Consider the following 25,673-nt stretch of genomic DNA (forward strand, 5'->3'; position numbering starts at 1 on the left):
TATAGCCTCCTCCTTTATATAAACTCCTTTTAGTTTTTTTTATCCAGTCTGAAAAATATCATGAAAAGTTCCTAAAAGAATCCATTGAGAGAGACCAAAAGGAGTTGTAGAGGTGATGCTAATAACACCAAATTTGAGGTATCTCTCTTAAAGCAGTAAATGGCCTATATAATAATAATAATAATATTCCAAACAAAACTTACTTTCTTCAATGATTAACTTACGTATATGACTACATGCCTTTGTTCTGTGTCAACTCCTGTGTCTTTTCAGCAGGGAGGGCAAACCCAGACCCTGACATTGCAACCAGCCCAACCACCCCAAGGTCAGCCTGACCAAAACCAGACTGCCGTAGTGTCTCAGGGTGGCCAGCAGGGGCAGCAGCAACAACAGCCATTCATACAGGTATCAATAGAGGGCAGCAAATTGCATTTATTTTAATAGAAATCTTGACAAAATATTAAAGCTTTAGTGTGTGCGTAACTTTTCTTTAATTAATGAACGTTATATTCAAACCATTGCCAAATGAGTTGATACAAAGCTAATCAAGACTCAGCTCAAACTCTCTGTATTTCTCTGTATGGCTGTGCTCAGAACATGGTGTCGTCTGGCTACTTTTGTCCACAGAAACTTGAGTAAGGATAATGACCTCTACGGAAGAGTCCATCATGTTTTTTTTATCCTCTGTGTCCTTGGCTACAAGTAACTGCGTGAAGGAAGTGTTGGGGTCCCGTGTGCAATTATGGAAGGCTTGTGTCATGTGGATGCAACAACAGTTTTGTTGTCATTACTTAGAATTCCTTATGGGGGCGACAAAAACTACTCACTATAGTTTTTCAGTTATTAATATGTTTTATTTAGTTGAAAAGTGTTGTTTCATTTATCCTGCAGTGAGTCATGAGTGAAATAATATAACTGCTGTTTACATAATCTAATAATTTTAAGTATCGATTTAAACTCCAAGGTGTGCATTCACTTTACTTGCAGAATGTGTGAGAAGAGAAAGATGCTTTTTTTTATTGACTAGTTAAAGAACTGCTTCATTTTCTAATGTTCTTGCATTTATTTTCTGTCAGGGCACTCGTCTTCTCCATAGTAACCAGTCTACCCAGCTGATTCTTCAGGCAGCTTTCCCACTCCAACAGCAGGGCACCTTCACGCAGGCAACACACCAACAGCAACCGCAGCTACAATCTCACCACCAGAGGCACCAGCAGCAGCTAAAACCACAGCCCCAGAAACAGCCGAAAACGCCGTCATCACACAGGACTGACAGTGTCAGCAGCCAACCACAGTAAAGTCTTGAGGAAAACGTGTTAAGATAGAAAACCTGGGGAATTAAAACTCTAAGGGATGCTGCATACATTTGTTTTGGGCTTGTGGCTGTTGCAAACTTCCTTTCCCCCAAAATTGTTGCCCTCCCTTCTTTCATCTGAAAGAAATAAATCATAGGAAAGAGGAAAGCCTGTGAGTCCCCAAGGAACTCACAAGGATTATCACCATGGCAACAGGATGGATAAAAAAAAAAACCTTCTCTCACCAGAGTCGGCATTGTGAGGGAGCTGACCTTGTACAGATTTACTGTATGATAACAAAAAAAAACTTGTAAATATCCAATATAGTCTAACAGGAACCAGAAATGTAGTATTTTATATGATTGCATGGAAAGAATAACTGTGTAAGATTTATTAGTCGCTTTTGAAAAAAGAATTTTTACTTTGTTCAAGTGTTTCCTGGTCAAAGATGGAGTAATGGCGTGCTGTCTCTGTCTTCTCTCCTCCTTCTCTAAAAGAAATACAGTCCATAATAAGGCTTTACAGTTCTGTCAGTTTGGGGCCTGGGTTTTCTTGTGGAATTTGTGTTTTTAAACACTGAAAATAGCTCTTTTTAACTTTGTAAGTACAAATTATGTTTGGCAAGAAACTAGATCACAGTTTAACTGAAATCTTTGCGGAATGATCACTGTACGTATAACGGGTTTAGTGATTCCAAGTGCCAATAACAGTAAATTTTCTTTGTTTTATTTTGAGCAGACTATTCAAAGGCATATATATTTTTTCCAAACAAGATATTACCCCAAAAAAGTTAATGCGTGTGTATATAGTAGGGATTATTTTTTAACAGTCAGAGAGCCCTATACGTAACAAACAGTATATCCTCAACCTCCTGAAACTTTAGCACTTGATGTGGTTGTGTACAGTAAATCACTGTCAAGACCTAGTTGTTTGTAATCTGTGGTGTGATTCTGTGGGCTAGTGTGTGTTTTTGGGAATACAATATTGGTGTGCATGAGTGTGCATGAGAGTGTGTGTAATTGGTATGTGTGTGTGTGTGCGTGTGTGTGTGTGTGTGCTTGTTGCCCCTTGTGTCTTACAATAATTGACTTAGTAAGGGTTTGAAGTTGCTGGTTGGTACTTGTATTCTCAGGAATGTGGAACGTTTTTTTGCTTCTGCCTCAGTCTGGAACCAGACCAGGAAGGATTAGACAGTGATGCTGCAAAGACCAGAGAAAGAAATGTTAGTGTGAAGGGTGTGGTTGGTGACTAAATCAAATTTGACCCAGATCACTTAGAGCCTTCCTTGTTATTTCCTTATCAAAATAGGATTAAGGAAGGAGTCTCCAAAGACAGTAAAAATGATGCTGTTATGTTAGTAAAAGGAGGAGGACAAGATGTGATGGAGTAGATGGAGTCAGCTATTTTCCCAGATTGCAATAGATTAACTTCACTGTACCAGCGAACCTGGATTTCTTCTCACTGTCTCATGGTCTTCTGTATCGTCAGTGTCTCGTCCTTCTATCTCTTCCTAGGCCTCAGAAAGCCTCATGCAGTTCAGTTCACTCGTCTGTTAGTTCTCAAATTGCAGTTTAAACAAGGGCTGGGCCCAAGTCCATTTCAAATACATAGATGGAAATGGGCTCAACCCCGCTACTACAGTTGTAAGCCATATCAAACAGAAAAGCCTTTGATTGGAGGAAACATAATGGTGGGCAAAGAGTGTTTAGAATGTGTTGTATTGGTGAGTGTAGTTAAGACTCTGTGTGCGTTGTGTGTATGAAGTGTCTCCTCTTCTTGATCCTACTTGTATCACTTGGGGGTCAGTATTGGTTGCCCCTGGCGATAGCCAATCAGTTCTTGCGTTGCAGTATAAAGAAAAAATTGTAATATTCAAGAAACTTCCTCTCCGGTTGGGCTCAGTAATCTGCAAGCCTGTGTGTGGGACAGCGCAACTTGAATTCCTGTTTGTGTGAGATAGTTTGTATGCATGCTAACTGTCACTGTAACCCGTTATATAGAAACAGATGTGCGACTGGAAAAGAATGGATGTTATGCAATGCAAAGCATTGGTAACCTGGCAGGTTATGAAGAAGATGGGCAGAGTTATTGTTTTACAATGACAAACTGCTCAACTAACACTTATCACCAACTACACAGACCAGTCTCAAATGGTAACCCTCTGATATATGTTTTTCATTGAGATTGACAGTTTGTGCGACTAAATATGGACACATCTTTTTGTGAGGGTCTTACTATTTGGTCTTCCACCCATCACGTAACAAATGTAGATCCTCTTAATATACTAGTTTGTGTAAAAGGCATTACTCTAAAGGGTAATGTTGAAAAATGTTTATAGTTTGTGTCACTGATACCCAGCTCAAAGAATGTAAAGGTGTTTTAAAGAGACTAATGGATGTTGTAACTGTTGATTATGGAGAACCTTTGACAGGCTTTGTGATGAAGGAAAACTACATAGATCCACATATAGAATCATAAATACAATCCTATTTACAAGCTTTGCATTATAAAAGAACCTCCTGAATGTTTCACCATTACAAAATCTTTGTTTCTGTTTTTTGGCAATATTTTCTGGTTAGAAAAAATGTTTAAAGGTGCGGAAAGTTGAGTTGAAGGATATTTGAAATGGGACATCATAGCAAAGACAGCGGGCCCCCTCTCCACACAGATCACCTTTCCATTACACAATCTGGTTCTAAAGAGTCCTAGTTCTAGTATAATACTGTACACAAACACAAAGCGAAAAACACCAGTATTCAGTGTAAAACGGTGCTATGCTTCCCTGTACTGTATGTATGTATATCCCTTCTTCTGCTCTTGAACTGTGCTCCTTTTATCTACCCCAAAGTCAAATATAACAATAATCAATATTTTGAAGCAAAAATGTTTGCTATTATAATAACCCCTTTTCCCCTCTTGGTCAATTTGAAAATAAAAACAGTTGCAAATATTATACGTGCTACATGTCTGCAACAATTTTGTTGTGTGTTTGTCTTCTTTTTTTAGCCACGCTAGTAGTGTAGCTCCAGGGATGGCAATGTCAGTCCACCACTGAAATATATATTTTTTAAATGTTTGATGGATTGCAATGACATTTTGTAGAAATTCATGGTCCCCAGAGGATAAATCCCAATGAATTAAGTTATCCCCTGACTTATCTAGCACCACCATGAGTATGACATTTGCGGTTAAACTAACTATTAGATGGATTGTGTAGAATAGGTTTTGTGCAGACATCCACATCCTGTTAATTGTAAAAACTCTGGTGTTCCCCTGACTTTTCATCTTGTGACATGATCACGTCAGAAATGTCAATTTGTACCATCTAAATATATGCAAAACTAATACAATTTGCATCAGGCCTGGCTATACTTAGGGTTTAGTGCAAATTAACAAATATTAGCATGCTAACATGATAAACTAAAATGAAGAACATGATTAACATTCCTGCAAAACATCATGTTAGCATTGTAACAGTGAGCATGTTAGGATTTAGCTCAAAACACCCCGTTGCCAAGTACAGCCTCACAGAGTTGCCTTCTCCTGTTTTACAGAATCAGGAACATGGACACTTTCCAGTTGGTTTAACCATCACAGGTACTTTCTTTATTATTACAAGGCAACCAACTGTATCAAAACGGCATGATTCTCAAAACCAGCATACGGAAACTCTCTTCTGACTATCAATAATAACTATGTCACAATCAAATGCATTCGGAATAAAAAAAAAATCTAAAGGCACATCTCTATTGTATTTACATTGCATACATTTTTGACATAAATCAGGTAAAGAAAACACAATCAGTCCTAAAGGCCTGGCCACGGTCTAAGCTTAAGCTAAGCCTAAAATACGTACAGCAATACACCAGTTATTCTTTCATAAGTCACAGTATTAAAAGCTACAACGCACAGGTGGGAATTAGTGTTTCTGTAACTTATGGCTTTATGTTTTATTAGGAGTTATCACTTGCATGCCACCTTGCTATATGGCCTATTTGTTATAATTTAAAAGAGACCTAAGGTCTTTTATCAGAAGATATTTTTTTTGTTGTAAACCCTATTACAGTAACACCAGTTTTAAGGTAGGCTTGCTGACAAAAACTCAGTAATTGTTAATCTAGTGACTCTTGCAGTAAATTAAGCTTTTGAATAGTTTTGGGAATACACTTATTTGCTTTCTTGCCGAGAGTTAGATGAGAAGAATGACTGTCCATTCAGTATGAAGGTTCAGCTAGCAGACAGTTGCCAGTTGGCTTAGGTGAGCATAAAGACTAGAAACAGGGGGAAACCGCTAGCCTGGCTCGATTAAGACTTATTGAACAAAAACAAGACGTGCAAACTTGTTTTAATTTGCAAGAATAAAAGAAAAAAGGCAAAACAAGTTCACTTCAAATAAGGTTGTCAGGTAACCCGCAGAGACTCCTGGAAATCACTGCTCCTAGGCAAATAAAATAAATAAATAAAATAGTCCCACACACAACTCCCCATTGAATCCACAAATTGTATTTTTTTGTAAGAATTAAACTAAAGATATAATGTGGTCTTTTGTAAACTGCTGCTAGACATAATTTATCACTGTTGGACAAAGCCAGGCTAGCTGTTTGCCCCTGTTTCCAGCCTTAATGCTAAGCTAAGTGGCTTTCTTTACCTCTATCCTTAATGCACACGTACTGTATAATCAATCTTCCCATCTAACCGTTTGCAAGAAAGTGGTATTTATTTATATTTCCAAAAAGGCAAAAATATTCCTAATAAAAGGGAAGCAAATCTGACACAAAAAGTCCACACATCACAGCACCAACTGTGCTTATCTGTTCCTCAGTCAAAGGTCTCTGTTTTCCCCAAAGCATCTTAAGATGCAAGCCAAGGCTGAATGTGAGCCAAAACTCCTCCCGGGGCTGATGGGGGATGTTGTATCTGATGGGCGGTTAGTGCTGGAGTCTGCTTTATATAGACGTACACCTGAAATACCTACCGCAGACATCAATAAGCCAATAGGGAGATAAGATAGAGGCCAATACTAAGAGCCCAGTGTAGGGTCGTATATATACAGAATGTGTATGTGTGTGTGTGTGTGTGTGTGTGTGTGTGTGTGTGTGTGTGTGTGTGATTGCGTGATGCAGGAAGGCCAGCGTTTGAGTGTTAGTTTAAGTGAATTTGTTTGTAGTAGTCTAAAGAGTGTGATTGGCTCTTGTAGCGTGTGCGTAGAATGATATGTGCATATGTGTGTGTGTGTGTGTTGTGTGTGTGTGTGTGTGTGTGTGTGTGTGTGTGTGTGTGTGTGTGTGTGTGTGTGTGGTGTGTGTGTGTGTGTGTGTGTGTGTGTGTGTGTGTGTGTGTGTGTGTGTGTGTGTGTGTGTGTGTAAGTCTCAGACATAGTCCAGGAAGACGTCAGCCGTGCTTTGCAGTAAAGGCTGGGTGGGGGCTGTCGTGCTGCAGTCTGAGCTGAGCCTCCGTGATGGCGTCCTCTGCTGCTCTGGATGACCTGGAGCGTTGCTCAGTGTCAGGTACACCTGATGAACAACAAACATTTGGGGTTTATGGAAGTTTTAATGATACTACTTAAAAAAAAAAAAAAAGACATAGCCCAACACTGTGAGAACTTTAAGAAGCCAAATGGCAATGTCATATGCACAGTTATTGCATCCATTCAGTGAGACGTGGCTTCTTCTTTTTTTCTTTATTAGGTAATGACACTAGAGGGCCGATCGAAATGAGGAGACCTTTAGGTCAACAGGACGCCATGGCAACCCAATTTGATCAACCAAAAAAATGTTCCCAAAAATGTCTCCAAGGCTGTTGTTGTAGTTATAAGTAAGATTTAAATTAAATTATATTCCGGTGATTAAGTATTAGACTTCCATAGAATTGTGAGACTTGCAGGGGACAAAAACTAATTTGTTAAAATCAATGCAGGCCAAGGATCACAAGCAGACATGGCTTTGCATTAAGGTACCACACGCAAATAAGGTTCAGAACCACTGGTCTATAGTATGGATGACATTTCAAAAATACTGTATCCTACATTTCCCATAATTCAACTTGACAGTGACTTTTGTTAGACCCTCCCTGCCTGATAAATGCCCATTTTCTCTCAAATTTCTTGCTCATGGTTTGTAATGCAGGCTTTCTGTGGTAAATTTTATAATACCCAAACTCATACTGACTATGCGTTCCAATACCCATACTAGTTTAACCCAATACATCGTGTGTCACATGCAGTATGCCAAAAATACCAGGATGTTCTACTACATCCAGTTCATTTTGCAGAATGCAACCCAGCATGCTTTACTGGCTATTCTGTCTGATAAAGACAAAATGCCACACAACAAATCTTTGAACCATAATAAAATAAAAATGTCAGTCATGGTACCATCTACTCACATTCCTAGTATTTTCTGACAGCATTAGCTCAGTCCTCTCCACCAGTTTCCTGAAGGAAGGCCTTTTCAAAGGGTCTTGGTTCCAACAAGACAACATCATGTCATATCTACAGAGGTGAGAATGAGATTAGTTTCAACATGAAGGAAACCAAAATGTGGATTGAGGATTTGTTGCTTTTGTCTAATTTTGATGTTTTTTTTTAACTGAATATTTTTAGATTTTGGACAGTTGGTTGAACAAAACAAGAAATGTGATGATGCCACACCTTATTCAATAATTTCCGACATTTTTTAGACAAAACGTTGAATCGATTATTGAAAAAAATATTGGCAGATTAATCATTAGTGGCAGTCCTAGTTATAATACTACTAATGAGAAAATTCACTCTCACAGCCACACACTTACATCTCAATAGGAGCAAACTCGGGCCTGCTCATCCTATGGCCATCTTGAATCATCCTATAAAATACTGAGCCCACTTGCATCCCTGGATAAGGACTGTTACCTGCAACACAGACATACAGGTTGCACACACTTGAAAAATGTGAGTCATTTGTATCTCATTTTTGCATGAAAAAAATCATAAAATGATATTGGTTTCTGGACCTACATTGTACATGTATCACAATCACTATGATTTTGTGCAATTCACCCAGCTAAGTGATGTTGCTGCTTAGGAGAGTCATCAAAGCCTCTAACAAGGCCCATGTCAGCTGAAATGGATGATAATATTGGCTGAAACAGATGCAACAGCACAGCGCTAACTGGAAATCTTACCCAGAGAGAAGATTTCCCAGAGCAGGATGCCGTAGGACCACACGTCGCTCTCAAAGGTGTAGACACAGTCAAAAATGCTCTCGGGAGACATCCACTTGACTGGCAGACGAGCCTGCAGGAGTGAGAGTCATCATTACAAGAGCGGTATTGACCATGTTCCCTTTTTTTTGCTTCATAAAAACATACAATATCTTTTCTCTAAAGTGGTACAAACCTTTTATTATGGGGTGTCTTTTATTTGTAATACTCAAATACATTCTAAATTTGATTAATTGATTGCTGTGTTGACAGTAAAATATACGGTAGCTGTTTTTTTAACTGATTAATTGTCCATTGTAATTTTTCAATCAAAAATGCCAAACATTTGATGAACATTAATACCAGGCATTAAATTCTGAGATTTTTTTTGTCAGCAAGAAAAAATGAAAAATTGCAGACAGACTCACGTTGCCCCGGAGCACGTAGCTGGCGTCAGTCGTGATGTCTCGTGCCAACCCAAAGTCACAGATCTTTGCCACCCTGCCGTGAGTCAGCAGAATGTTTCTGGCTGCAAGATCCCTGTGGATGCACTACACACATACACACACACACACACACACGCACACACACACACACACACACACCCACCACACCCACACATAAACACACACACACACACACACACAGAAATGAGTATTGACATTGTAACCAGTTCCTGCAGTGAATAACAGCAGGAACAGCACACATATGAAAATGAGGCAGGGCCAGTTCAACTTGTTACAAACCTCACAAACACAAGAGGCAAACTGGCAGTCCTTTACACAATATATAAGTGCCCTAAAACTATATATTTGGCAAATAAAGCACAAATTAATTAATCAATTATATAAAAATTAATTTTAGTGTTAGTCCTGCTTGGGGGCAATAACAGTCCAGACAATAATGCATAAAAAGTGCCTGATCTATTAAAAGCAGCAAAAGTGCAGTAAGAGACACTGAATCATGAAAACCGGATTGGCTTTTAATTCAATTTTAAAGTGTCTAAGTTGGAGTTTATTTAAGATCGTGAAGAAGCTGGTTCCTTGTGTGTGAGTAAATGCAGCTTCAACATGTTTAGCTGTCATTGTACGGGCACTATTAGCTGACAGCAATGCACAGCATGATTCATAAAGTAGCAGCAGCACTTTAAAGCCTTAAAGACTTGAAGCCGGTCTGTAAAGCCTTACGTTCTTGGAAGTAATGTATTCCATTCCTTTGGCCACCTGATAGGAAAAGCTGAGGAGATCTTCGGCATCCAGAGACAGCTCTTCTACATCAACTGAATAAAGATTACATTGTCAGACTTCTACAGTAGGTGAGTCAGAGTGTTGTTGAAATGTTTGATGAGAAATGTAGACGGAGAGACCAGCTACCTGACTGGGAAGACCTTTCTTTCTCAGAGGGAAGCATGGGCACATACCCTGGACTAGTCACCTCTCTGCTGCACACACGCACATACACACGCACATACACACGCACGCACGCACGCACGCACACATAAACATTCAATGATGACAAGGTAACCGTTTTGCAATCACAATTTCAATATATGCACATATACACACCTTGTTGTAGGCTCCGTTTGGTTCAAGACGTTGCGATGGTTACCATCACCAACTTGGGAGTTTAAAAAGGACTCTCTTTTTTTTCGCAGGAAGTTGAGGAGATCGCCATAGCAACAGTACTCTGTGATCACCAAAATTGGGCCTTGTAGGATGCAGAGATGAAAAGAAACCTCACTCTCTGATTTTGAAACCATTTGACAGCATAAAACAATAAGAAGAAAAGCAGAAACCAAATGCTCTAATAATGACCCAATACGTGTTTAAAAGCCAAAATCAATATTTATCTGTTCAAACATAGTGTACAAATGTATGTCAATATCTTAAAATTTATATTTTTCGTGTTCAGCATTTTTGTCCCTAATAAAATACTTGTGCATACTTGTATGGAATCCATCTGAATGCTGCATTGTAATCAATGTTGAAGTCTAGACGGGTAGATAATATTGATCAACTGAATAGTAAATTTGTGACAACTCAAGCCGCATCAGGTTTTCATATCGGAGCTGGCTGGTATTGACTGTCCAATGTCTTATTTTTAATAAGAGGTCAATATTGGTTGGGCGATATTGACCTCTTAAAACAAAATCCGTCAATAAATGTATTTAAACATGCAAATGTAAGAGGCTTATAGTGTCTGCACCCAACAAAATCCAGATTAAAATTTCCTAAGAGTGAACTAAGTGCGGTGTCTATGGTGAAGCTGCTCCTCTCACCTCCGACAGTGCAGGCCCCCAGTAGGTTAACAATGTTCACGTGGTTTCCAAGGTAACTGAGCACCTTCAGCTCTGACATCAGTGCCTCCTTCTCCGTTGCATGAGCATTGGCTGCAATGACATCATCAGGACATTTATAACCTGTTACAGTTCCTTCTGTTGCTACAACATGCCAACTGTGTCCGAAACCACTCCCTATTTACACTCTGCTATGTTTACTATATCTGTTGTCCACGGTTTTATGTGAGTGTCCAAGTAATTTAAGTAATGTAAGTATATAAAAGTATATATAAGTCAGTAAGTGTAAGTAAGTATAAGTATATATAATATAAATGTTATTTTCCTTATTTATTTAAATGTATGCCATCTAGCAAATTATGATTTATTATGGTTATAATGCTTTTCCTGACAATGCTAGCACACCAAATTATAATGGACTGACCCCTATATTCACCAAATATATCTTTGATAGAGACTATTGTTAATAGGTATTTACAAAAAACCTTTAAACTATGTTCTTTTATTCATATCATTACTACTAAGAGCCCTGTCTTTTACTGCATTATCTTTGATTGATGTTCACTTATTTAGTCTGTTTACAAGAATTATCTGTAAATAAAAACAGCAACAAAAACATTTTTACTCAAAAAATGCAAAGGACTTGGGGGACCTTTACCAGACTTGAGTACTGTATGTCTTATGATGATGTCTGCAGACCATGACGTACATATGACGTACGTCAAAACAAGCAAAGAGGGACTCTGGTATTAATATTAAGAAGGTTATGTAGTTATACAGGGATTAAGGAATGAGTGAACATGGAGTGGTTTTGGACACAGCCACAGAAAAAGAGATAAAAACACACGCTTACGTTTGAGCATTTTAACAGCAACAGTTGTAATGGTATCTGCAGAGCAGAGTCCATATGCTGTGGCCCTAACTACCTTTCCAAAAGCCCCAGAGCCCAATGTTTTACCTGTGAAAAGACACACAGACACACACACACACACACACACACACACACACACACACACACACACATAGACATTATTTAAGAAATTTAAATGCGTTACTAATACTCGGCTTTGAATAATATCTGTCGTATAGTTTTTTCACAGAAAAGTATACAAACCTACTTCAAATTACATCTTTTCCTTTTTTCACCAGATGAATGAGAAATCTATTGTATACTGCATAGTGAAGCTCAAATAGCCAAGTAAAATAAGAATAAGAAAGTGGAGGCAGGCTTTAAATAAAAACACAATATTCTCCACACTTGCATCATGGCCTGTAGATGTGCTATCTCACAAACGTAAACATACAGTATATGTAGTCATACAAGCATGGACGCCGTCATACCAAAACGTAGTTTCTGTCGAGGAAACTCCCATTTGGAGTCATATGGCAGCTGGGTGGGGTCAATATATATGTAGTTGTTGCCATGGATGCTCTCAATGACCTTCCACTGGATTTGGAACTTTGGTTTCTGTTAAAGTTTTGAAATGAAAGAGGGCATTTAAACAGAGAAAGTAACTCTATTCAATTTTATATTACTCTATGCACTTTAGATGTTAAGGCTGATGATCTCACTGCAAATTCATGAGCTACCTCTCAAGGAGTCTGACTCATCTTAGTGCAATAATAGCAGCATGCTGTGGGGGACACATTACTGTAATGGCTTGATCAGAGTGTCAAAAAGCCTTAAATCACAGCATGTTTTTACTCTGAATGGTTGATTGATTCATTTCAAATTGATTAAGACACATTCAACGATTAAAAGGACATACTTCCACTCTTATCTGCTGAATATCATAACCAAATGCAGTAAGAAAAGTAGTCTGATCTCAAAAAGATCTAACTTTTACGTACAATAATCAAGATTAAACTTATTTTTCTGTGATGCAAACTGCATATTAACGGTGGTAGACAAAATTGATTTCACATTGAAGTCTTTTAATTTTAAACAGGGTTTAAATGGCTGTGATGGCGATAGATTTATGTGATTTACGAGAGATTTTTGACCCTACTCCCACCAGATTAAATAAAATCTTCATTGCAGTAATGGTATTGCAATGTATGATTTATTTCCCCATCTTACCTGCATGTATTTATAGAGCAGCACCACTAGAGTGAGGCAGAGGAAGACGCCAGTGGCAACCATGCCAGTTAGAAGAGGAGTGAAGAGTCTATGGGGGACGATGCGTTCTGGGAGGAAACACACACCAGGGTAATCAGAAATTACATGAGGCATTGAAGCATACGTTTTACCAGTAGTAACGCGCAAATCATCTTCCTTGGTGTTACATACGACAGACAGCTTTAGCAGTGGTGTTTATTTATGTGACAAATATAGTGCAGTGTTTCTGCACCATATCATCCCAGCCTGCACAGTCAGGATACACTAATCTTATTCCATCTGCACCCAGTAACCTCACAACTGGCCTCTGCAGGGTCAATGGGTATGGTGTGTGTGTGTGTGTGTGTGTGTGTGTGTGTGTGTGTGTGTGAGGGGGGGGTGTTGTACCACTAATGAAGAACAGCGTATAGGCCTCTTCCCCCTCCGTACTCGCTACACACTCCAGGGTGTGAAAGTGTGCATGCTCCTTGCTCACATTTAGTCGGCTCACTACCTCAGTCCTACCGAAGGTAGGCTCTTTCACCATGGCAACATCCGTAGTCTCCCATTGGGTGGTGTTGGGAAGGTGTGAGCACCTGTTGAGGTGTTATAAAGTTGTTCAAGGTTACATTTTTCTCTCTTAGTTCTGCGTCTGAGTAATTTTTAGCACAACGATAACATTATCGCAACTATGGCCATTCTCAGCTTTTGCACTACTTGGCAATACAGCAATTTATATTTTAGCCTATAAAATGTCAAAAACAAGTCAAATACCTATTTTACCAGAGCTCTAATTGTCTTAAAATGCCTATATTGTATTGACCAACAGTCAAAATACAGCTAGCTCATTTGTCTGAATATTACTGAGACTATGAGATGACATAAACCAACTTCTTTAGCTCCATGAGCCTCTCCTGCTCTCAGAGGAACTGCTAGACACAACAACAGAAGGTGTTGGAGATTATTGTGAGTATAATGATCTAGAAGTCACAGTGCTGTCCGATTACAGCTCGGAAGGTATGAGCAGGATAATCGGTATGAGCAGGATAAAAACCAAGGAGTCCCAAGTTTTTTGATATGTACATTTAAAAGCTTAAAACATAATTTCTTGTTCCTACATCTTTTTATTTATATTACAAAATTGACATGAAACGTAACAGAATTAACTATAAAAAAAAATTAAGATTTGTGAATAAAGACAGTCTATCAGTCTCTCCATAGATAAATAAATAAAGAAACAGTGCTGCTGGTGGAACAGCAAGCTAAAACATTTAGGTTGTCAAAGTTCCATATCCAGATCATGATAATACACTTGCTGTGTCTTATTCCGATGTAAGCAATAAAGTCAATCAAACACTATTTGGATTAAAATATTGCAATACATTTTAGGCATACCTTGTGTGGGGCAGCTCACAGAAGAACCAGCTTATTTTAGGGACTGGGTAACCAGCGGCAATGCACTGCACCTGTCCATCAACAGGGCCTTCCTGGGCGATGATAACCGGCTTGCCTTGTAGGGAAAAGGTGAGCATATTGATAGGAAAGAGACATATATTTAACATAAAAACACATAGCTACAAAGGTACATGAGTGGAATGTAATAACAGTATGAGCAACTTACTGATGACGTACACGTGAAATGAATAATCCTCAGATGCATCCTCGTGGCTGGCTGAGAACTTATAGATCCCACCTTCCGAGCCGAGGACCCTCACTAGTCTGAGGTTGCTGACGATTCTGATAAAACAAACGTACGTTCTCTGCATGTGGGCATGCACATGTGCTCGGAGTGAAATACATACTGTAAACTCACTTTACCTGTATTTACGGCGGTGGATGGTGATAACGTGCTCTGTGGTGTTGAGGATCTGTATGCCGTTGTAAGACCAGGACAGGGAGCTGGGTGCAGGATAGGCATCAATTTCGACTCTGAGGGTCAGGCTCTCCCCCTCTTTAACGTCAGCCTGGACTGGACCTGGGGGGCCTAAAATGGTGATGAACCCCTGATCTGGAGGACATCAGAAACATACATAGTTAAAGGAAAAATCCACCTGTATACTTTAAACTGTAGTTCATCTAGCATCTGTTGTGGTAGTAGTAAGTGTATGTGATCAGTGTATTCAGTACGTATTCAATATCTGCATTAAAATAAACATATAGCTAATATATTTTGTGTTGTTCAATGCCTTGCAGATACCTTGTTGTTTTTCTCCAACCTGCTGTTTACCTTTATTTCAGTCAGTGATTTCTTAAATCTTTCAAAATGCCTGATGAAAATGTGCCTGAACCTTTTTCCACCGATCTGTAGATTTATGCAGGTAAGAGCAACAATATTGTTGAGCATTTGAGTAAACCATGGCAAAAGTGTACCCAACAGACATGTTTTATGCTATTTATTCAGGGGCATTTCCCTGAGATTTCACCTGGAGGCAACCACAGCCTGATCTGCCATCCACTGGGAAGCTCCCGCTGGATGTTAAAGTGCTCATGTTAGGCTCATTTTCAGGTTCATAATTTATTTAGAGGTTATATCAGAACAGGTTCACATGGTTGAATTAAAAAAAAAAAAACATATTTTTGTTGTACTGCACATTTCTGCAGCTCCTCTTTTCACCCTGTGTTGAGCTCTTTGTTTTAGCTTCAGAGGGAGGCATCTCACTTCTGTTTTATCTTCACTTGGAGTCGCATATGCGCAGTAGCTGGTAAGGACTACAACAAAGTCAGAAGGAGAGTATGAGGGCGTGCCATGCTTGCAACTAGGCGAGAATTATAACGCATGTTACGAAGTGACGCACGTTCATCACAGCAGTTTGTGAACAGTGTTTTCTGTTGGAGATGGTAAGTCCCTTTGGGGTGGACTTTGGGCTTTTTCATTTTGTAAACCTATAACGTGCACAAAAAAATATCTTTAACACGATAAAGGAAAGGGAAAAAGCCAAAAGGCATAATATGAGCACTTTAAGGGTATTTGTTAAATGCAATTTTTCCACCCGGTCAAATCAGGTCATTGTATGTTACAAACTGTAAACAGCAGATGAGCACTACTCCAAACCAGTGAGTTCAGCTTGTTGTGGTTTTTGTTGTGACTTTACTCTCGTTTGGTGCACCTTTTTAAGACCTGACAAGTGTGTCTTGACTAAAACATGTCTAGACCAATCTCAGACACACTTTGAATAATGTTGTTTTCTTGAGTCACTGTCATACTAATTTGCATTCTATACAAATTAAAGAAATTAAAAATGTAAAGCCTTAAAAAAATGTAACTTTAGGAGTGAACACTAGTGTAAATTGAGAGTCATTTTTCTGTATTTGACCAACAGTGAACATTCCTGTGAATACTGTGAAGGAGAGGTGGTGGTGGAGTTTTAGAGGAGCCCAGACAACGTTTGTTAGAGCCAGTTGGTAGCGTTAGGTGTGTCTGTACTGACTGCCTGTAGGCATTGATGCATGCACAAAAAAACAGTAAACAATCTTCAACACTCACCTCGGACATCAAGTTGCAGTGCTGTGGCACTGGCGCCTCTTTCGTTCTGTGCGTGGCAGCTGTAAGTGCCTGAGTCTGATTGGTTGACAGCTGTGATCAAGAGTGAGGTGGTACGCTGGTAACCGCGGCCACCGGACAGGATGCGGGAGTTGTGGGATTTTTTGGGATGCTACAGGGCATCAGGGGCAAAGGTGAGCAACACACTCTCAAAAGATACAACGTCACACAGATCCACTGTTTTCAAGTTGTCATGCTTCAGACAGGTCAGAAGAAAAATTAACATTATAAAAATCCTGGCAGTAGCCAAAAAAAAAACTCCTGTCAAAAATCAAACTCAATATAATGTTCAGAATATTCAAAGAAATTACAATATGTCACATTTATTCATTAAACTATTCAATTACATTTATGTAGAGTATATATTCCCTAAAATGATGTTTCAAAGCCTTCTCTGCACTGTCAGGTAGTATTTATAGACTATAATTTGCTAAAAATTAGTTATATTATGTAGGAAGTTTAAGAAACATTAAACTCACAAACCCCAATATGTGTAAAATGTAAACTCCTTTTTGTGTCATTAACCCTCTAATTCTCATAACTATTACTAAGGATATGACTTCAGTGTCCTCTATATTAGCCACAGCCCTGGAAAAGTAAATGGCTGGCTGTTTGGTTTGGCAAGGGTAAATGCCCTTGGAAAGCCAGTCAGCCAAATAAAAACAGAGAGTTTCACAACCTGACAGTCAGTCACTCGGTCACAGAGACAGGAGAAGCCAGTCAATCCCTTCATCAATCTCACCGCTGTTGAAGGGAAATTCCACTTGACACTCAAGTCCGGGTTAACGTTGACGGAGCTGCAGGTAATCTCAAACTGCTCTCCTTTCCTTAGAATAACGGGGTCCATCTGGGACAGTGTGATAACTGGAGGTACCTCTGGCACTGGATCAAGAGATGCAAATGCAATATTATCATGACTGAGCTCATGTACACTTACTATTGGTGGTATGTCTGATTTTATTTCATCTGTATTCTATCATAAAAGACCTTTTAGGGTGTGTGACTCCTGTTTGCATATGCAGACGATTAATTTACAGCATTAAGCACCTGCTGATGTCACATCAGTGGCTGTGTTTGATGAAGATTGCGGGACTTCTATATACCTCAAACAGCCTTCATGCACCCCCCCCCACCCCCAACCACATCTCTTCTCTCACTCTCTCTCTATCAATCATAAGGACACTACGACCCGGCTCCTCCCAGCTTGTCTTGGTTTAGACATCTTTCCACTGCAGACCAGACTGAAAATGCTGATGCAGTGCAGGGATGAATAGAAACATGATCAGTTTCCACTGACGTACACTTAAAAATGCTTTTATGGTACATTGTCTATTAATATAGCTCATAAGAAAAATGATGAGCTTATCGTATTTCGCCAAAACACATCTGCAATGTGGATAGTTGAAGTGACTACCACCGATTTCTTTTGTTTTATGCAGCCATGCTAGTATCTCTGCTGGTGTATTGCCCAATATTTTGTTTCATAACCAAACACATGCAAAACAAATGTCTTCCCTTCCTCTTTCCTTTGTGCTTATTGTTAACTTAGTCTTGTTAACAAATATCATATGTCTATCAATCTCAAGTCTAGCACTATAAAGCAACTACTCTTTAGAGTTATACTGTGCAATAAATATCAAGAAGCCAACTTCTGACATGATTTTCCCTGTCTTAACTCATATGATGACTAGGCTTCTGATATCAGCAGAAGATATCCCATTAGCAATTAGCCTATATATCGACTACTTCTTCCTCACATTGAACAGCAATTTTTTTTAAACATTTGTGTTTACTTCACTGTATACTTTGACACAAGTACTGGGCCTTGCCTTCCACTGACTAGTTGCTGGACTACAAGAGGGTTAACTTGATTATCCCTTTTACAAGCTAGTGACTTTTACTTGACTTTGTAGATCAGCCCTGAAATACTTTCTGTCAAGATGATAGGAGTGTCTCCCTTACTACTTTCCTATCAACAGCTGTACACAGAGCATTTACTTTTACCTCTATTTACCCTTTTAGTTTACTTATCCCTATGACAAATCCAGTAAAGCTATGCCACATGGAGACATTAAACACAGGTATGAAACCCTTTTACCGTCGTGAACTAGAGTTTTGGCAAAAAGAATATTACAAATCACCCTTGTCCATCATAGCTCTCACTTACCAAGTCGTACATCCACATGGTATTGGCGCGACGTCACTTTGACTCCAGCAAGCTGTCCCACACATATGAAACAGCCATCATATTCCTTTCTCACATTGCTGATGATGACACCTTGCTGGAGGTTGCTGCGGTAACTCATACTGGAGGGCAAAGGTTGTCCATTGCAGCGCTCCAATGCCACGAGGGTGACATCGGGGTCAGTCACAAGACAGGGGATGGTGCAGTTCTCACCTGAACGCACCAGGATGTTGTTCACCATGGTGGGCTGGAAGACATTCTGGGGGTCTGAAGAGTTGCAAGGAATTGAATTGACAGATGTTAATAGAGGGATGCACATGGCCAAACACATGCCTTTCCTCCGACCTCAAACACCCACCTTTCACATATACATAGATGGAGCTGTGTTCCAGTGTGCTGTTATTGACACACACATAACGACCCATGTGGTAGGCCTGTGCTGCTGACACCTTGACATAAGCCACTCCACCCTCCTCCACTTCTCCCTCCAGCCTGCGAGGCCTCTCCCTCTGCCACCTCAACTTGGACGGGGCACCAGACGTTGTGGTATTGTCCCGGCAATGCAGCTCCAGCTTTCCCCTCTTGGGAACGACTATGTAAGGCCCGTTGGGGGAGATGACTGGCTGGCACCAAACTGAAACACATAATATGGTTTATGTATGGTGGACCTGCTATTTTTGAAGGCTGTACATGCATCAGTTAAGATCCAGCACAAAAGAAAAAAACTGCTGCTTTTAGTAATACAGATAAATAACCAGCTCTGGGAAGAAATGCAAGTAAGAGATATAAATCTATGAAAAGAGCAAAACAAAATACTAGCCCACTTTCATTACTGATTAGTATTCAGATTAATGTGTTGATTAATCCATTCATTGTCCAGTCTATGAGAAAAATTCCCACCACAATTTCTTAAAACCAAAGATGTTTATAATGTGTGACGTCAAATGGGATGTTAGGATTGGCACCGAGCTCCTTAAGACACAAACCACCACGGCTCAATTGAACAATCAATAATTATGAACTGTCTACAGGCTGAGTAATCATGCATTAAGGCCCCTTTATTTATTCCCTTAAGATGAGTAAACATAACATTCTATTCGTAGTTTAACCCCCTCAAAGCCGACCCCCTCCTTTTCTTTTCTTTTCAGATTTCTACGATAGGCTTCTTCTGAAGAACTGGCTTTTCATGTGACTGTTGTGCCTTCAGGCAGCAGGGCTGAGAGGCGTCCCCTGGCTCAACCCAGGCGCGAGTTTGAATCCGACCTACGGTCCTTTGCTGCGCGTCATCCCCCATCTCTCTCCCCCTTTCCAGTCTATCCACTCTCACTTCATAATAAAGGGGGGGGGGACCAGATATAATGTTAAAAATAATAATAATTAAAAAGCAACAGGGCTGAGAAAGCAAGACGGAGAAGCAAGCAAATAGGCTACCCTGCAAACAATATCAATATATTTGTGTTTGCAAGCTGTAGGCCTACGTGCATGTTTCATATCAGCTATCTGTTAGAATTGGTGCTGCAGTTGTTAGGGTATAAACGAAAGGTGTGAACTAATCCTCAGGCTGATATTTGACTAAACACAACTAAGCTATCATCACAGAAAGTCAGAGCGGTTGAATGCCAAAGAGCTGCTGGGCTTGTTTGTTTTTGTTAAAAGATGCGTTTCTGGCTCTTTGTTCCTTCTGCTGCCGTGCTGAAGGCGTACAACCTAATCCCCTTTATTTCGGGGCGATAAATAATTAATCGTCGTCAAACAGTGGTTGAAACTCTCTCGGTCACACACAGGTCACACACACACACACTCACACACACACACACTTGTTGCCTGCCGGGAGAGACAGCCCAACGGATTCTCCTACGTAGCTACATCGCAAATGATGGATGTTATCTGCAATGAGGTTGATCACACTGCACCGTTAAACGCCTCTTATGTGGGTTAAACGTCAAACTCGTTGCCAGAAACAATGTGGAGACAGTAAATACGCTCTTCGTGTCCGGAACAAGATGAGTTGCACAAAACACCCGCAATTATACAGCTTGTCTCGGCCGTTCACACCTTGATTAGTCTAATTAAGATGAACGAAAAGACCTTAAATAGTGGCACTAAATAGTGACTACTAAATAGTGACTACTAAAACAACGTGGGGCAATCATTTTTTAGACAGAACAGTACTTGATCTGAAAAGACAGAGTCTACAAATAGGAGAAAGAATATGGGAGCATCAATTTTATACGAATAAAGTAGGCTACAGAACGATTATTAACTCTTCTAAAGGCATCCCATGTCCTTTGGAATATGATGACATTGCAATAAAATAATTTATGAAACTATTTTGAGGTGAAGAGACAAAAAATGAGGTCACTAAAGCAGGCCTAATTATTAAGAACACAGACACCATGAGTCACTAAAGCAATTTTAAAGCAACATTTCAATGGTTTTCTTACCTGTTAGTGGCAGCAAAACAACATGTGAGACCAAAACAACCCAGTGGCATCTCATGATTATGCGGGTTTGAAGCTTTTTATTCTACTCCATGCGTTGCAAGTGCAGGAATAACCATCCTTTAAAAACACCAGATCCGATCCACAACACTGAGCAAGTCTCTCCACTGTAGAGTATGGGCGCACAGACACAATGATCCGGTGGACACTTTCTTCTACTGTAGACGTGTAGACTGCCCCTGATGGATTTCACTGGAGCTTAAAGACACAGTGCAGCGCCTCTCCTCCCTTCTCTGGATCCAGCTGCCACTCCTTTCTATCCCGCATTGGCTGGAGACCGGCCAAGGTGATTACTGGAAGAAGAAAACACACACACTCAGACGGCATATTCACCGTTTCTTACACAGTCATTATGATTGAAATATGTAAACAACAACAAAAACTCCCCAGTAATAGAAGAGGCGGTTGATATAAAAAAACACATTTTCAATAAGATTACTGTAAATGTTTATCTCAGACATGAATATGGGATCATCATGGGGATGGCCTCTTCACAGACTTCTTATTCTGCTGTGATGAGGACAGCTCTCCCTTGGCAGGAGTTTCTCTAGAGAAACCCATTCAGTTTGCAATGCACTTCAGTCTCACGTTTCCCAGCTCTAATCAGTATAGTGGTCTCAGTTTTCCCCAGATGTAATCAACTTCATATCCCAATAGGAGCCAATAAATGCTCATAATGTGGTGGTGTGCAGGACCAAACATTTTCAAGCCCCTATTACTACACATCAAAATTGTATTTAAAATGTGTGGTACCAGTCCTAACGTCAGCCTGTTTAATGTATGTTTTGGACAGTGTAATTCTTATGGAAAGTGAAGATTAAAAAAAAAGTAGATATAGCATAAAAACTCTAACTGATTGTATTGTAGTGCCCCCAATTAATTAAAATTAAACAAGTTGGACAACTCTTTATTAACATACATGTCCACTTTATTTGCCAAATGATTTGTAATAGCTCCCCAACTGCTCACTTGAGCTCTCTTTTTATGGTTATTCTGGTCACACAAGATTAACCTGTGAAGGGGCCTCCCAGCCAAAAAGGATTTTACCATTTTATTGCTTAATTGTGCATTACTGGTGCATACAACCAAATTGTACTTAATCAAAAAAATTGCCACACAAAAACCAGCACATTGTGATGTAAATTAAGTGGTTGCGATACAAAACATCAGTGATTAGGATTTCTCATTTCTTCTTTGTCATAATCCCAAAAAGTAACATCAAAAAACAGATTAATATGGACAATTGGAAGATTTTACATTTTATATCACAACAAAAAACGTTTGTAAGAGAAACATACAGTCATTTTCGGGGCCTCCTGGTATCTGAGCCACTTCATTCACTTTATGTTCTGCATGTGTGTGTGTTTGTGTTGGTTTGGTAACGTGTGTTTTTATCTTTTGGTCTGCATGTGTGTGTTTCCTTTTGCTATAAAGGAATATGTGAGAGGACACTGGGACCATTGTGGTTGGGTTTTTTTACGCATATGATTAATGTCTAACTAGATTGCCCCATGGCTAATGATGCCTTTCTCAGCACATGATGGCAGGATGAGGCTAAACAAACTAGAACAGAGGCAGAACTTCACTTGAATTGATTTTTTTTCTCCATTATGTTGATATTTTTCAGCATAATTCTCTGGAACAATTGACTAGTAATGGTTTTAGTTAAAATAACACCAGAAAAAAAACTGTGTGGGAATATAACTTCTGCAAACACACCAATTTAGACTATGTTTAATTGAGATAAGTGTAATCACATTCTAGTTAGATCCTGTCTTCGGGTAATTGAGCTGTAGCACTATTTTTCAAGTGGAAATTGTGCCAAATAGATTTGTGGAGGTCGTTAGAAACTGGGATTATGATTAAATAATCTGAGACATGCACCCTTTGGGGAGTGAGGATGACAGAGGGAGGGGAGGAGAGTTTTGACTGAAAAGCCTGGGGAGAGAGAGCAGTCACAGCCCAACCATGTGCTTGACAAAAATGGTTTTGGCAGACAGTGATGCCTCAAAGGGGTATTTCACATTTGCACCACAAAACGTTTAGTTGTTTCTCACCCAAAACTGGGTCGCACAACTCATAAGAACATGCAGCCTGAGAGCTTAACCCAAATATTTGTCATCCTGGTCATGGCCTCATTAAAATGAACATTAAATATAAAGTTTACCATTTTTGGAAAGGGGCTTATTTATGTTCTGGTAGAGGGTTGGATGAGAAGATTGACACCACTCCCCATATGTTGAAATTAAGGCTACAGCAACTAGTGTAGCTCAGCAAAAAGACTGGAAACAGAGGGAACAGCTAGCCCATCAACCGTAAAAATGGCAAATTATCCTTTTTAAACTTCTGTTTATGTCGAATTATGCAAACAGGATATTATGTGTTAATGGTAAACTTTGTAGGTGATGGTAGGTGAATTTTTTTAACTTTAGCCAGGCTCGCTGTTTCCCCCTGTTTTTTTGTTTCTTTTGCTAAACTAAGCTAACCAGCCACAATCTTTTTTATCAACCTACAAAAAGTGAATAAGCCCATTTCCCAACATGTTGAACTTCTGCTTCAAGTACATATTTTCTCAGCAACAGACCTTCTGTTGAATATTCTGACAAAGGAAACTTGCACCTCAAGGTGCCAAAGTACAATCCACCTGTTCACCCATAGTCCAACTGCCCATATGCTCTATAAAGATGTCACTGTGTTTGTTTGTGCGTAAGTGTGCGTTCATGAGGATCATCCACATGTCTATTGTCCGCTGAGTTCACGTGTCATCTGAGCAGTTTATGTGCCTTTACCTATTACATTATTCATCATTGAGGTGAGCGTGTATAGCAGATCTTGGCTGAGTCACTATGGCTTGGTGTGTGTGTGTGTTTGTGTGTGTGTGTGTGCGTGTGTGTGTGTGTGTGTGTGTGTGTGTGTGTGTGTGTGTGTGTGTGTGTGTGTGTGTGTGTGTGTGTGTGTGTGTGTGTGTGTGTGTGTGTGTGTGTGTGTGTGAGTCTGTGCGTGTGTCGACCCACAGCATGACTCACTCAGTGCTTTTAGACAGATGAGGACAGCAGTCTCATAGAGGGCAATGGAGGTTTTATACTAGAAAAAGACACTTAGATTAGATTACGTGATGAAAAACATTCCTCTCTCTCTCCTCATTCTCTCTCTCGTTCTCGTTCTTTTTCACTTTTCCCTTTCTCCCCTCTTTCTCTTTCTCTGTCTCCCCTTTCCTTTTTAGTGACGCACACAAACACAAACACACACACACACAAACACACACACAAACACACCACACACATACATCACATACACAGCCTAACTCAATCACCTACAAATGCATCTTCACACCCTCAGGCAGGCACGTACACCTTGTTTGGCTGTTTCAACAAACCCACAGGAGACAGACAGGAAAACGCAGACCAACACTTGGGCACACACACATTTATACTCAAAGAATATCGTTTCTTGTTTCAAGGATTGGCCAGAAGCTCAGCATAACCTTTTTTTCCTGATGCAATCCAACACTGTTCTCTATCTGCTGACCGGGCATTATAAACCTAATATATGTGTCCATTTGTCTTCAATCTCCTTTAATACAATCAGTGCAGTGGAGTTTTTTTTCTTTTTGACCCACTCTGTGTGGTTGTTGAGTGTCCATCTATGGTTCAATTGTGGTGTTTCAATTATGACCATTGAACAGATCAGTCTAAGAGGTGGGTCAAAAAATAAAAAGAGTTTCCTCAGAGAAACAGGGTATTGCTTTAGAGTCACTTTGATATACTTTACTTTGATTGAATCCAGTGATGTATATTTATAACCTGAAGAATAGTTCCACATTTGGTGAAATATGCTTATCTGCTTTCTGTTAGAGTTGGATGGAAGATTGATACCTCTGTCTCACCACATCTTTCTATTTTTGTACTCTGTACAAAAAATGTAAATAAGGAAAAAGACAATTAGACCTTTTCAGGTGGTCATGTGTTGGACTTTTTCTTTCAGTTACAACCTAGAGTCACTGGTCTGCTGGCAACCACTCAGAGCCAAGACATAGTTGATCAAACAACCCCCCTATTTGTACTGTGAGTTCTTACACTTCAGTTTTTGTACAGATTTAACAAACAAGGTACAACATGCTTATTAGTTAACTTTAGACGAGCTGGTAGGTGGATTGCGTTATCTTTGGACAGAGCTGAGACAGCTGTCTCCCCCTGTTTCCACTCTTTGTGCTAAGCTAAGCAAAGCGGCTGCTGGTTGTAGCTTCATGTTGACTGTACAGATAGTAGTATCTAGAGTGATATCAGCCTTCTCATCTAAATCTGCATAAATCAAATAAGCATAACTTTTGCTTTAAACATTGTCACAGAGGAAAATTATGAGCTTTTTTAAATTGCTGTTTTGCAGTGAACTTCTGATGCAAAACAACAGATCTTATCTTACATCTTAATTGCACATCAATATAAATATTACAGTTTCTGTCATCATATTTTGAAAAATTATCTCATATTTTGCATTAAACAAATTTATTCTCACAACAGGTGTTTTTCTGTGTTGTCAAACAAAAGAGTACAAACTGCCGTGTTAAGCTGTCATGTA

General features: G+C 39.6%; 2 protein-coding genes across 7 annotated transcripts in view; one reads left to right on the top strand and one right to left on the bottom strand.

The window, feature by feature from the left end:
- Window positions 1–4,248, top strand: part of clockb (clock circadian regulator b) — a 26,698-nt gene extending 22,450 nt beyond the window's left edge. For 4 of the 5 annotated variants that reach the window (XM_032543909.1, XM_032543935.1, XM_032543920.1 and 1 more), the window contains exons 23-24: window positions 274–405; window positions 1,077–4,248. In XM_032543909.1, the coding sequence (XP_032399800.1) occupies window positions 274–405; window positions 1,077–1,298 (354 nt within the window). In that variant the 3' untranslated portion in view covers window positions 1,299–4,248. The remainder of the gene's footprint in view (window positions 1–273; window positions 406–1,076) is intronic. The other variant, XM_032543927.1, reaches the window with a different exon arrangement.
- A 626-nt stretch (window positions 4,249–4,874) lies between these two features.
- Window positions 4,875–21,277, bottom strand: kitb (KIT proto-oncogene, receptor tyrosine kinase b). Of its 2 annotated transcripts, none has more exons than XM_032543908.1 (21): window positions 21,039–21,277; window positions 18,953–19,228; window positions 18,577–18,861; window positions 17,152–17,291; window positions 16,353–16,521; window positions 14,687–14,876; window positions 14,490–14,605; window positions 14,264–14,378; window positions 13,277–13,464; window positions 12,851–12,957; window positions 12,112–12,238; window positions 11,624–11,728; window positions 10,753–10,863; window positions 10,040–10,181; window positions 9,848–9,912; window positions 9,662–9,753; window positions 8,903–9,025; window positions 8,457–8,568; window positions 8,085–8,184; window positions 7,680–7,785; window positions 4,875–6,808 (listed from the first exon to the last, which is right to left on the bottom strand). In XM_032543908.1, the coding sequence occupies exons 1-21, from the start codon at window positions 21,091–21,093 to the stop codon at window positions 6,665–6,667; spliced, it is 2,868 nt and encodes a 955-aa protein (XP_032399799.1). In that variant the 5' UTR covers window positions 21,094–21,277; the 3' UTR covers window positions 4,875–6,664. The 2 variants fall into 2 exon arrangements, with proteins under 2 accessions (XP_032399799.1, XP_032399794.1); XM_032543903.1 differs by having other exon boundaries at window positions 9,848–9,915.
- Window positions 21,278–25,673: the final 4,396 nt, after the last annotated feature.

The sequence above is a fragment of the Etheostoma spectabile genome, chromosome 2 (assembly GCF_008692095.1).
Source record: "Etheostoma spectabile isolate EspeVRDwgs_2016 chromosome 2, UIUC_Espe_1.0, whole genome shotgun sequence".
Taxonomy (NCBI): Eukaryota; Metazoa; Chordata; class Actinopteri; order Perciformes; family Percidae; genus Etheostoma; species Etheostoma spectabile.